At 36.7% G+C, this 13936-nt stretch overlaps 1 protein-coding gene across 2 annotated transcripts in view; it reads right to left on the bottom strand.

Moving 5' to 3' along the window:
- Positions 1-11098: 11098 nt before the first annotated feature.
- Positions 11099-13936, bottom strand: part of mical1 (microtubule associated monooxygenase, calponin and LIM domain containing 1) — a 44199-nt gene continuing 41361 nt past the window's right edge. For both annotated transcript variants that reach the window (XM_034694978.1, XM_034694977.1), the window contains exon 25: positions 11099-12466. In XM_034694978.1, coding sequence (XP_034550869.1) covers positions 12273-12466 — 194 coding nt within the window. In that variant the 3' untranslated portion in view covers positions 11099-12272. The remainder of the gene's footprint in view (positions 12467-13936) is intronic.

Here is a 13936-nt window from a genome sequence, read left to right as displayed (position 1 = left end):
CTGTCTGTCTGGCTGTCTGTCTATCTATCTATCTATCTATCTATCTATCTATCTATCTATCTATCTATCTATCTATCTATCTATCTATCTATCTATCTATCTATCTATCTATCTATCTATCTATCTATCTATCTATCTATCTATCTATCTAATCCATTCATTCATTTATGTATCTGTATTGTTAAGAATACAGTAAAAATAGTGAGAATAAAGTCAAAATTCCCAGATTTTTTGCATTTTTGTTTCAAACTTTAACATTTTAAGAGTCAATTTAAACTACTAAAAAACAAAATTGAAGTTCATGTCTCTCTCTTTCTTTCTTTTTCTTATTTAAAAAATGCTTAAAGTTTCTAAAGTTTGACTCAAGTTGAGGAAAAGGTTTTGTACCCAGTGAATCTTTCATGAGCTTTATCGTCTGTACAAACAGAGTTTGAGTTTCCTCTCTGAACACAGATGGAGAGAAAACACTTCCTGTAAAGTAAAAATCTCAACAGAGTGGCCTTCACTGGTTCTTCATATCAGATCCAAAATGCACATTTGCAAAAGTCCACTTAGATGCACCTCTGGGGGAAGCTGACCTACAAGAAAAAGCCGGCCTTGTTCTCTCCAAACACTGTTTCAAAAGATTTTTCATTTAACCCTAAAGATTCTCCTTCAAACAGCTCACTGATGATGAAGATGGTGTTCAAAACAACAGATAACAGATGTATCTTTAAAACCTGTAATATTTACATCTGATCCACAGCCTGCAGCTTTAGGTTGAGGTGTGTGTAGCAGTTATGAGACGACCTTTAACAGGCTTATGTATTAATCTGCATCAGACGCTTATTTCACCTGAGACGTACAGACATGCAGTATAGACAGAGACAGGGGACAGGTCACGTTCAGTCTCCTCTGTGTGCAGTACACACAGAGGTAAAGGTCACACACACAACAAATGTGTGTGTGTGTGTGTGTGTGTGTGTTGTTGAAATTAATCACACAATCATTCAGATAACTGAAAACGTGCTGTTGAGTCTGCAGAGCTGGTCCTCATGAGTTTTACAGCTTTATGATGCAGCCTGATCCAGTTTCATACGCACGTGATGCAAATAGACTCAGACAGAATACCAATGGCAGGAATAGCTCATCACGTTGTCATGGATACTGGTTCAAAAGGTCGTCTCGGTCATCTCCCGTTGCAGGTGTTTGGAGATAAAGTCGTTTCCAATCAGGAGATGGGGAAATCGTCGGGCTGCAGGAAGCTGCTGCTCTGTAATGAAGGAGTTAGATTTAATGATGATGTTCGACTGCACAACAACAGATCAGTCTCTGGATCCCTGTTATTATTACAGCCTGTTATTAGAATAAAGCTCTTCTAATCATTGTTTCTGTAATCTTTGCTTAGAGCGCACATTTTATACATGGATAAATATTATGCTGCAGTGAACATGACTGTATATTCTTGTATTGTCATTGGGAGGGTAAAGTTTGAGATATCACTTTGAAGACTACATGCAGACAAGATAACAAGGAGTATAGATTATATAGTAAACTTTAAAGAAAGAAGCTTCTGATTTATAGATCACTGATGAGATCTCAAGAGGATATCAACAAGTGTTTTTCACATTAACTACCTACATGAAGCTTTAGTTATTGCAAATAAAATAAGACATGTATTTTAGTGACAGTAAGTGCTTTTGTAAAACATTTAGGAAATTGTAAATGAGGAGAAGGAACAAAGTTAATTGAAGTACATTTTCTTTGTTATGCAGATATGTGTCTGATGTATACATTAATTCATGATCAGGCCCCACCACCACTTAAACAATGTGTGTTACTCTGCAGGAACAATCTTAGGGAGACCAGGGCATCAGCAAGAGAAGACTGTTCAGCTAAACTTAGGAAGACTGCATTTGGACAGTCTGCATTTTCAGTCAGAGCAGCAGGAAAATGGAACTCAATCCTGACTCACATAGGAGACTGTACAAGCCTCAGTGTTTTTAAAAGTACACTGAAATTATGGCTCAAGGAAAAACAATTGATGCATTAAATTAGAGACAATGAAATGTAATTTTAAATGTGTCGTTATTAGTGATGTACTGTGTTGAGTAGCCTATGTATTGTTTTAAATGCCAGTATGTTTTTTTTATCATTTGTATTGTGCATTCGTTAACATCTTCCTGTCCAGGGACCACAGATGAAAATTAGCTTATAGCTAACTCTGGCTTGACAGTTTTTGTTTTGCATGGCCCCTGTCAAATAAACTAATAAAAACAAAGCAAAACAAAAAAAGCTGCAGTGCTTTGAATATTTAAAATTGTATGCATGTTTCATTCTTAAACGCTACTGCGGCTTGAAACCAAAGGGTACTTCATGATAGGTTGTGATGCAAATTGATGCGATACGAGACGAAGTGAAGCAAAACGACACGATACGATACAATATGGAAGGAAACACTACAATAATATACTTAGCAATGCGATACGATACCATACAATATGATAGGATCCAAAATGAAGCAAAGCGAAACGAAACAAAGCAATACAATAAGATATGAAACAAAATGATAAGATTGGAAATGATTTGACAGTACATAGTACAATGTGATACGAAACACATTGGCTTCCAGTATCTTTTAGAATAGATTTTAAGATTATTTTATTGGTTTTTAAATCTCTTAATGGTTTTGGCCCTTCTTATTTATCAGATTTGCTTTTATCATATGAGCCAGTGAGAGCAGTGAGAGTCCTCAGATCTTCAGGTAGCGGACTTTTAATTGTACCAAACGTAAAAACTAAGACCCACGGTGAGGCAGCTTTTTATTATCACGGCCCACGCCTGAGGAACACCCTGCCTGAGGATCTGAGGGCTGCACAGAGCATAAACATTTTTAAAGGCAAACTCAAGACCTACTTTTTTACACTTGCTTTTAACTGAGTTTCATTTTTATTCTTAATAGTTTTATTTATTTATTTATTTATTTATTTATTTATTTATTTATTATCTTTTTCAAATTTAGTCACTTTTATTCTACTTTATTTATTTATTTACTTATTTATTTATTTATTTATTTATTTATTTATTTATTTATTTATTATCTTTTTCAAATTTAGTCACTTTTATTCTACTTTATTTATTTATTTACTTATTTATTTATTTATTTATTTATTATCTTTTTCAAATTTAGTCACTTTTATTCTACTTTATTTATTTATTTATTTATTTATTTATTTATTTATTTATTTATTTATTTATTATCTTTTTCAAATTTAGTCACTTTTATTCTACTTTATTTATTTATTTACTTATTTATTTATTTATTTATTTATTTATTTATTTATTTATTTATTTATTATCTTTTTCAAATTTAGTCACTTTTATTCTACTTTATTTATTTATTTATTTACTTATTTATGTATTTTAAGTCTCACATCTTATTTTCTTTTAATGGTTTAATATTTTAGTCTTTTATTATCTTAGAAATGTATTTTACTTTGGTGATTTTAATTTCCTGTTTTGAGTTTTAACATCTTATTTTACCTCCAGTGTTTCCTTATTAAGGTAACATGATAGCGTTTCCTCAGTTCGTTCAGCAAATTATTTAGATTTTTTATTTATTTATTTTATTTATATTGTTTTTATTACTACTGTTGCATATTGTGTTGTTAACCTTAGGATTGTGGGGTGGGTTTGGGGTCAGGGCTGAGGCTGGGATCTTTTTCTTCATTTATTCTATTTTAAGTTGTTTTTCTTGTGCAGCACTTTGTGTTACAATGTCATTGTATGAAAAGCGCTTTATAAATAAAGTCTGATTTATTGATTGATTGATTGATAACTATATGATAGGATGCGATACCTTATGAAATGAAGCGAAACGATAGGATAAGATATGAAAGTATATGATATGACACAATACTATTCAACACAAAGTGATGCAATGCAATAGGACACCATACGAAACAGTACCATAGGAAATGATATGACAGGACACAATATGATAGGATATAATATTACCAGTGGTGGACAGTAACAAAGTACATTTACTTAAGTACATGTTTTGAGTATCTGTACTTTGATTGAGTATTATTTTTGGGGGAACTTATTACAGAAAGACAAATATCATACTTTAGACTCCACTACATTTCTATCAGTGCTCTAGTTACTCACTACTTTATCTTTGAAGTCAGCTGATGAATCTTCTCTTCTGAAATCAGATCCCAAAGACTGTAAACTGTTCATGTTCTTGTGTTTGGTTTGTCTCAGTGGTGTAGCCGTACCTCAGTTGAGCGTAGATCAAACGTTCTTCAGATCAGTCTGTTCATTTAGTCGTGGTGATGATGGCGATGACTGAGAGGGATGATGATTCTCTACCTGAGCACCACGGTCATATTCTAAACCCACGTTTGAGGTTTTTGAAATAAAGAATGATTGTTTGTATTGTTGTAAATCTCTGATCTGTTTACCACACAAACAAAACATCATCGTCTAACCTGAGAAAGCATGTGGAGTCTGGAGCTCACACACTGCTTTGATTCCACATGAACATTGTAAACTTGTCTGTGCTTGTAGTAACTTAGTTTATATTTCATGGTAGACTTTTTAGATATTAAATCATGTTTTCTAGATAAACAGAACGGAGCAGAATGTTCACCCATGCATTCTTGACTTCACTCATGCTTTGTGGAAATATGTTTAAAGATATTTTAAAAAGTACTTTGAATACTTCAGTACTTTTAAAAGCAAGAATTAACAACTTTCACTTGTATTGGACTAATGTTTGACTAGGGGGATCTTTGTCTACCACTGTACATAATACAGGATACGATATAAAGCGATGCAACACCATACTATACAAAATGATATGATATGATAAGATAAGAAACAAAACTATACCATAGGAAGCGATACGATAGGACACGATACGATGGGAAACCATACAATAAGATAAGCTAAGATAATATTAGATACGACGAACGATACGATTCGATACCTCACAAAGGATTCGAAACAAAACGATACGTAATGATTAATCTGGTTACCTAAAGAGCACAAAGATGGTGGAGGATTAATGTCATTAGATCCACTCGTCTCATCACTATCACCTCTCTCTCTTACTCCCCTCTATCTGTCTTTCCAGACCCAACTCAGTCGAGGCATGATGGCTGTCTAACATGAGTCTGGTTCTGCCTGAGGTTTCTGCCTGTTAAAAGGAAGTTTTTCCTCACCACTGTAACTAGCTAAATACTGCGATGTGCAATGCTCATGATGGATTAAGGTGGGGTCAGACTGAGTCTTACCCTGTCTTGGTGTTGGGTCTCTGTTCATAATTTGACATAGAGTGGTCTAGACCTCCTATGTTTGTAAAAGCGTCTTGAGATAACGTTTGTTGTGATTTGGCGCTATACAAATAAAGATTGATGATGATGATGATGACTCTGATAAGTCATGAAGCAGGGATGTGCTGAGTCACAGTGGAGGGGAAATATATGGAACACTGTGTTGTTTTTACAGTTAGTGCCAGCAGTACGAAAACTGTATGCACAATCAGGTCAATGATTGAGTGCTGTGTTGATATTTCCCCCCACCCTGCACACTACACAGCAGAGAAGAATCCTTTGTAGCCCCTCTCTGTAATAATGATCCCATTAGATGACAAAAGGAACCTTTGTATTTCTGATAATCCGTTTTGCATGCAGGATGTTTACTTGTAGTAGTTTTACTCTATCATTCTGATGCTCTTCCTGCAGGATCCGTGCAGCCCACTTTCCTCCATCAAAGATCATTACAGCACAGTTTCGTGTCTACAGAGACCGGTAACAACTCTGACACCAGGCATGACTCGTGTGGCCTTACATCATCAACAGGCTTACCAGAGAAACAGTGGGATCTGCTGAACTTTTTAACCCCCTACCGCTGGGATTATCCAACACTCTCACTCCAATTATGTCATTAAAGTCAAGTCAAACAAAAGCCGTCCGTTCTCAGGGAAACAGAACAATTAAGAGCACCCCAGGCTCCTCAGATCCATATCCACTTAATGAACGCTCAACTGGATTACACTAAAGGGATCAGGTACATGTTCAGTGCTTTAAATAAACTAATCTGCAGCTGAAAAGTGAACAGAGAAGAAAACAGATATTAAAGACAATACGCTCATGATGCATCACATCTGAAGACCTCCAGAGAAATGACTCAGCGGAAGCTTAATGCACTGAAAAATAATCATTTGAAGAAGAAACAAGTGTTACATAAGTGACTTCTGTGTGTGCTAAAACAGCTCACCAGTCACATAACCTGAGATTAAACTTCAATTAGTGCTCTCATGAAACCGGTGACCCATATCTGCACACGCAATCTACCCTAAGTATAAAAGATATAAGCAGTGTTGCACGAAAACATCTATCTTTCTTTATTTTGAGTTGTGCAAGAGAGTAAGAGCAAGAGTAAAATCAGGTGTGCAGTCTCACCTTTAAGCTTCGTGACAGGTCATCCAGAAGATGAGCTCATCCTGCACAGGCTTCCTCTGGAAGATCACAAGGTGTTACAAATATTTACAGTCATTTAAAAGACGTGCACGTGTGACAATGAGGTTATTTCTTAAATCATTACTACAAACATTTCTCCATGTGGGTGCTTTAATAGATCCCACACACTGTCTGAAGTGTAACTTTTATAAATAGCCCTCTTTAAAAGTCTGCATATTCTAGAATTGATTGAAATAGGAGCTATTATTAAAACACTTCTTCTGTTTTATCTTGTTTTAAAGCATTTTAAGAGTTAGTTGAAACACAAATTGAGGCTTTTATTTTGATTTTAAGGACTTTGTCTCTAGACACGGTGGTGAATCTTTATACTTTGTCAGAATATAACATCTGAAACATTCTAAGAATATACTTTCAAACCTTGGATAGAGAGTGAACTGAGAAGTGAGTGAGAGGCTGACCAAAGCGTGAATGTCCCTAAACTCTGATCTTAAATAAAAAATATAATAACAATATGAATTGCTACGACATATCTAGCTCTTTTGTCAGCATTCAAAGATACTTTACATCAGGGGTGTCAAACATGCGGCCCGTGGGCCAAAACAGGCCCGCCAGAGGTTCCAATCCGGCCCACAGAAAGAGTTTGCTAAGTGAAAAAATTATAGAGAAGACATTAACTGCAATTTTTCCATAAAATTAACTACTATTACAAATTTGTCCACTGGGGGTCGCATACAATCATAGTGCTGAAGAAGCGCACCTGAACGCCATTTTTTTCTAGGACTTTTTCTCTCAAAGTGAGAAAATAGATGACTTGCTGTTTGCATAATCCGGTTGAGATTCATAAAGACTTTTTAGAGCACTATAAGGTGATCATTTGGTGACGCTGCTTTCAGCCACTACGCTCCCAAACTATGGAACAGCCTGCCGGAGGATCTGAGAGGAGCTGATAGAGATATTGAGACTTTTAAACGTAAACTAAAAACGTATTTATTCAGTCTGGCTTTTATGTAGGGTTTAACAATTTTATTACCTACCTTTTACTATAATATTGATTTAAATGTTGCTTTATTATTTTAGTAATTTTAACTGTTATCTTATTCTATCTTTATGTATTTATTCATTCATTTATTTAATTTTATTTATCTCCTCAGTTTTATTGATATTTTTCAGCCTTAGTTTTATTTTTCAACTCTTATCCTTACCTTTTAAATCTATTTATTTTAACTATTTTTATTTCTTAATTTTGATGCTTTAACTTATTTTAATTACACATATTTTATTTTGGTGTGCATTGGTCTCTATTTTATTTTATTTTTATGTTGTTCTTATTTTTAATTTGTATTTTTATTAGTTTTATTATTATCATTATTATTATCTTCCACTAAAATGTCTTAGCATTGTTTCATTTCTGCTTCTTTCTTGTTTTCAATCGCTGTAAAGCACTTTGGGTTGCATTTTATTTGTATGAAAGGTGCAATATAAATAAAGCTTGATTGATTGATTGATTGATCAACTAACTACTAACACTAGCACTACACCCCTGCATACAACACCATCCAGCAAGCAAACTAGTCATGCTGGAGCTGAGGGGTCCAGAATAGTAAATTTACCTTGTTCATAATTATAATCTATCTGTTCTTTTGCAGTAAACATTTCACTCTGTGTCAGGTGAATGGGTAACATGTGTGTTTGGTGTGTTAGCAGCAGGTTTCAGGGCTTAAACAGTGAAATGAGACTAATGGACTCATCATGGCAAAAAACACAACAGCTGTTCTTGTAGAAAAATAGTTCATTAAATGTGAACATTTTCAGAATGTACTTGTACTTTTTTGCACTAAAACAAAGGGAAACATTTAGAGTTGTTGTTATTTATAGGTTATTATGTTAGGATTTTACTGGTCCCGCCCACTTCAGATCAACTTGGGCTGTATGTGGCCCCTGAACTGAAATGAGTTTGACGCCCCTGCTTTACATGAATTGCAAAAAAAATTATAAATAAATAAATAAATAAAATATATATCAAAAAATAAAAAAAATCTTGTTCCTCTTCTCTTTTCAGAAAATATTTAGAATAAAAAATTCTCTATTATTTGATAACACTTACATTTAGCAAAGTAAAGTGAAAAAATTAATTAATCTGGGCCCAAAATACTGCATTTGCTCTAGAGCTGTATCACATGCTTCTTTTACTTTTACATCACTACATTTCAAAAGTAGATGTGTTTTTTACTGCATTGTATTTTTGAAAAGTTATTACGTTGCATATTTTTTTTAATATATAAATAATCTAATTAAATAATGTGTTTTAATGGATTCAACTTCTTAACAGGGCAGAAAATAGTTTAAAGTGGCTCCAACCTGACAAGCTGCAACATTTCAAATCTCTCTCTCTCTCTCTCTCTCTCTCTCTCTCTCTCTGATGCTCCAGTAAAAATAGATCAAATACATAATTTATGCAATTTACTGCTCCTTCATAGGAACTTTGAGGCTACTGTTTAAAAAGCACTTTTACAAGTTTGGTGTTTGAGGGATTCTTCCAAATGCACATAATGGACTTAAGTATGACTCCCTGTGTATACTTTGTCTGATACTCTGCAGTGTGCTGTTTATCTCCTCGTCTGACTCCTACCCTGCAGTGATTACAGGCATTATAAATAACAATGTAGAGGTAATAAACCGTTATGCTGATTGTTTCTTTTTGCTTTCGCAGTTCAAAAAGAGGCATCAGTATTCATTTCAGTGTGTTTTCATTGCATGCTTAAAATTCCTTATAGTAGCTTTAATATTTTCAAAGTACTTGAGGCTAAATATAGGAAAAAGGGGAATATGCTCAGGGACGTACGTGCTTTTACTTGACTGCTTTACTCAAGTGTTCTTTAAATTAAGTATTTTCATCTTGTGTAGCTTTACCCTCTTTGTTCACTACATTTAGAGGGGAAAATGTAATGTGTTATGTGATCTAATTCATCACAAAGTTTGATTGAGGAAGTACAAAACTTGACGGGAAATTGGTAGAATCAGCTCCAAACACACTGCATACATTAAAGGTGACATATCATGCAAAATTGACTTTTTAATGGTTCTCTACCTGAAATATGTGTCCCTGTCTACAAACCCCCCGAGAATGAAAAAAATCCATTCTGCCCCTGTTCTGATTTCTCCACCTTTCTGTAAATGTGTGTGAAACGAGCCGTTTCAGACTTCCGTGTTTTTGTTACGTAACAACAATATCCGGTCTGTCACAGAGTCAGAGCTCGGAGCTTGTTCAGCTCATAGACTGTATAAAATAATACTGAATCCCTCCTCCGTTTTTCATTACCTGCACAAATGTGTGCTAACAAGGAGCTTAGGAGGGAGGCATGCTAGTTGTAGGCTGTCTTAATAAACACAAAGGTCGGTTTTACTCCCCATGTCTGCAGATTTGAAGATCTAGTGGATGATTTTTATTTGTCATGGATAAGTGCTAGCGCTAATTAGCATAGCCACATAGCTATATGTTCGTAGCTGTAGCTGTAGCTGTAGCTGTAGCTGTAGCTGTAGCTGTAGCTGTAGCTGTAGCTGTAGCTGTAGCTGTAGCTGTGTACCAAGACACACATCTACATACTGACAAATAAAACAACAAGAAACACTAAATCTGTGACCAATCCTTCATAAAAGGTCCTGCTGCCTTTCTGGCAGAGGTCGGTTTTACTCCCCACGTCTGCAGATTTGAAGATCTAGTGGATGATTTTTATTTATCATGGATAAGTGCTAGCGCTAGTTAGCATAGCCACATAGCTACATGTTCGTAGCTGTGTACCAAGACACACGTCTACATACTGATAAATAAAACAACAAGAAACACTAAATCTGTGACCAATCGTTCAGAAAGGTCCTGCTACAGGCGCCTCTCCGTCAGGATCAGATTCAGAGGGTTGAAGTAACGTGATCTCTGAGCAGCCTTGTATATTCAGCCAACATGTAAACATTAGATCAACGTGCTGGAGAGCCGAGGCACATCCACTTCCGGAGGGGGCGTGGTCAGAGGGAAAACAGAGTGTTCTGAGGAGGACTGAAGAAGAGGACTTTTCAGGCAGGCCAAAATCTGATTTCAAAGTGTTTTTTTGGGCATAAACTTTAAAGACATGTTTTTGGGACCTCTTAGACCAATATATGTTGATGAAAAAAGCGTGATATGTCCCCTTTAAGAGATCAGGTAATATGACTCATGACATGTAATACATGTGTGACAGTATAAACCTTAATTGGTTAATTGGCTAAAAGATACTTTACAATTTACCAACCTGTTGATGTCAGTATCGCTTTAAACAACACAGGAGTCTGACTTTTAGATTTTAAGAAACTCCTCTTCAAGTTCAAACACAAGAAGACAGACTGCCTTGGGGTTTGGGGATTGGGGGAGGAACTTCTGATGAGCTAAGAACTTCCTCAAGAGTCTTTTGGCAGTCTGGAGGGACAGGTGTGCACCCTAGAGGTCAGACGTTAGAACAGCAGTTAAATCTTTTATATAACTCCGGTTCACTGAATGTTCAAGGTTACTGCGTCTGAACGAAATAAACCCCCCGAGAGGAACGAGCCTCCTTCAGCTGCAGCTTCAAAGTGTATCATCAAAAACACGAGGACTAAAAACATCAAAGTGCGTGATCTTTATTTGATATACTGTGAAGTGCCGTCCAGGTGGCACAAAACGGCAGCAGAACAATAAAAGACTATATAAGGCTCCTTTTTAAATCGACAACAAACCGCTCTCTGTCTTCATTTGGGGCTGAATGGGAACACCTGCAAACGATAGATGCCGTTTAGGAACAGATGAAAACCGGTGCTTTAAGCCGGTTTTAGACTCACCCTCCTGAAACCCCCCCCCGTGTTCATATAATACACCAACAATTAGAGAGCAGCTGACTGTGGAAGGCCAACAGTGAAAACCCCAAAATCTGATCCCAGAGGACTGAACGCCCCCGCTCCTGAGATCCAACATGCTCACAGGGAAGTAGGCGGTACGAAGCAGAAGTGCTACAAAATCCAGAAAATTCATCAATAAACTGTCAAATAAAACTAAAGACTAAGAACAGAATTGAATTATTCTATTATTTAACTACTTCTCGGTTTCTTTTATAGTTTTTCCAATAAATTATTCAGTATACAAATACTAAACATAGAATATGATATGTATATAAGTATGTCATTGTGTACAGTAGCACTTTGTCTTGATGTAACAAGTAAAATCAACATGAACATCAAAGTATTTCCCTAAAACATCATCAACACCTCCATCCTGTGTCTGTCTCTGACGCTCCACAGCCTGTTCCTGCAGGATCCCCTCTGCTGTGGCTTAACGCCGCTCAGTCTGAGCTTTTCCAGCGTAATCAGAAGTTTCCAGGCCAAATCCCAGGACGGGTTGATGATGATGATCTGCTGTGTGAAGGTTGTTACAAAGCGCGGCAGACACCGGGGAGTCCTGTCTCACATGTGGTCTGTTGCGGTGACCCCCACAATCCCAGCAGGCAGAGCTCAAAGCTGCACATCTCCAGGCTTATGTCTCCCTCTAGGGGGCGGATTGTGGTTCAGACTGTGGGTGATAGTAAGCCGGGATGCTTCATCCTGGTTGGGTAAAAAGAGACCGCTTATGGTGGGTCACCCTCAGCGACGCTTCATCTTTGGCTTTCAAAAGTTTCGGGTTCAGAGTCTGAAAGCAGCAGATCTTGTACACAGTAGATGGAAAGGTAATCCACCGAGCAGTTTATACATGAAGAGTGTGTGTGTGTCCATGTGGGTGTGTGTGTGTGTGTGAGAGAGAGAAGAGCCCTACGACCAGTGAACCTGAGCTCCTGACTTGGAGTGCCGTTTCGCCTCCCTGATGCAGAAAGCCTCCTGCTCCTCGCTGATCTCCTTCAGCCTCTTCTCCTCCAGGAACGACACCAACGAGTCCCTCATGTCCACCACCTCGATCATCTGCTGCAGGACGCGCTCCTCTTCTTCCTGCTGCTCTGAAGTCTTATCTGCAAGACAAACACATGCACACTTTATAAGAGTGGTATCACAGCAAGAGTGTATGAATGCAGACAGCAGAACAGTGTGATGACACACCCATTTTAAAGTCTCTACACTGGTTTCCAGTAGCTTTTAGAATATATGTAAATCTCTTAATAGTTTGGCTTCTTCTTATTCATCAGATTTCTTAAATCATATGAGCCTGTGAGAGCCCTCAGGTCTCCACAGTGAGGCAGCTTTTTATCATCACGGCCCCAACTGTGGAACATCCTACCTGAAGATCTGAGGGCTTCAGAGTATCAACATTTTTAAAAGCAAACTCAAGACCAACCTTTTTTTTAGCCTTGCTTTTAACTGAGTCTTATTCCATCTAACATTATTTATTTTTTATCTATTTCAAATTTTTAAGTCATATACTGTCTTATTTACAATTATCCAAATAAAATACCATAGCTATGCAGATGACACACACATTTACATCACCATATCACCAGGGGATTATAGTCCCATACAAACACTGAGTAAATGCATTGAACAAATCAATGACTGGGCGAGCCAGAACTTTCTTCAGTTAAACAAAGAAAAAACTGAAATGATTGTTTTTGGAGCCAAGGAAGAAAGGTTAAAGGTTACTGCTCAGCTCCAATCTGCAATGATGAAATGTTCAAACCAAGCCAGAAACCTTGGTGTAATCTTAGACTCAGACCTTAATTTCAGCAGCCACATTAAGACAATTACAAAGTCCTCCTATTATCACCTTAAAAATATATCAAGGATTAAAGGACTTATGTCTCAGCAGGATTCAGAAAAACTGGTCCATGCGTTTATCTTTAGCAGACTAGACTACTGTAACGGGGTCTTTACAGGACTCCCTAAAAAGTCCATCAGACGACTGCAGCTCATACAGAATGCTGCTGCTCGAGTCCTAACAAGGACCAAAAAAGTAGACCACATTACTCCAGTTCTTAGATCTCTACACTGGCTTCCTGTCTGTCAGAGAATAGACTTTAAAATCCTGCTGATGGTTTATAAAGCACTGAATGGTTTAGGCCCAAAATACATTGCTGATCTGCTACTACTTTATGAACCACCTCGACCTCTGAGGTCATCAGGTACTGGTCTGCTTTCAGTTCCTAGAGTCAGAACGAAACATGGTGAAGCAGCGTTTAGTCATTATGCACCACATATCTGGAACACACTCCCTGAAAGCTGTAGGTCTGCTCAAACTCTCACCTCTTTTAAATCAAAGACTAAGACTTTTTTATTTGCCACTGCCTTCCTATCTTAGATCTAATTTTAACTCACTTTAAATTAAAATCTTAATGTAATTTTTAATATATTTCAAATTTTCCTTTTCTTTTCTGTTTTATTATATTTGTCATTTTAATTGTGTTATTTTATGCCTGTCTGAATGTCTCCAATGCTTTTAATGTGTTAATGTAAAGCACATTGAGTTGCCCTCCTGTATGAAATGCGCT

The sequence above is a fragment of the Notolabrus celidotus genome, chromosome 11 (assembly GCF_009762535.1).
Source record: "Notolabrus celidotus isolate fNotCel1 chromosome 11, fNotCel1.pri, whole genome shotgun sequence".
NCBI classification, from domain to species: domain Eukaryota; kingdom Metazoa; phylum Chordata; class Actinopteri; order Labriformes; family Labridae; genus Notolabrus; species Notolabrus celidotus.
This window is presented reverse-complemented; position numbering and strand designations above follow the sequence as displayed.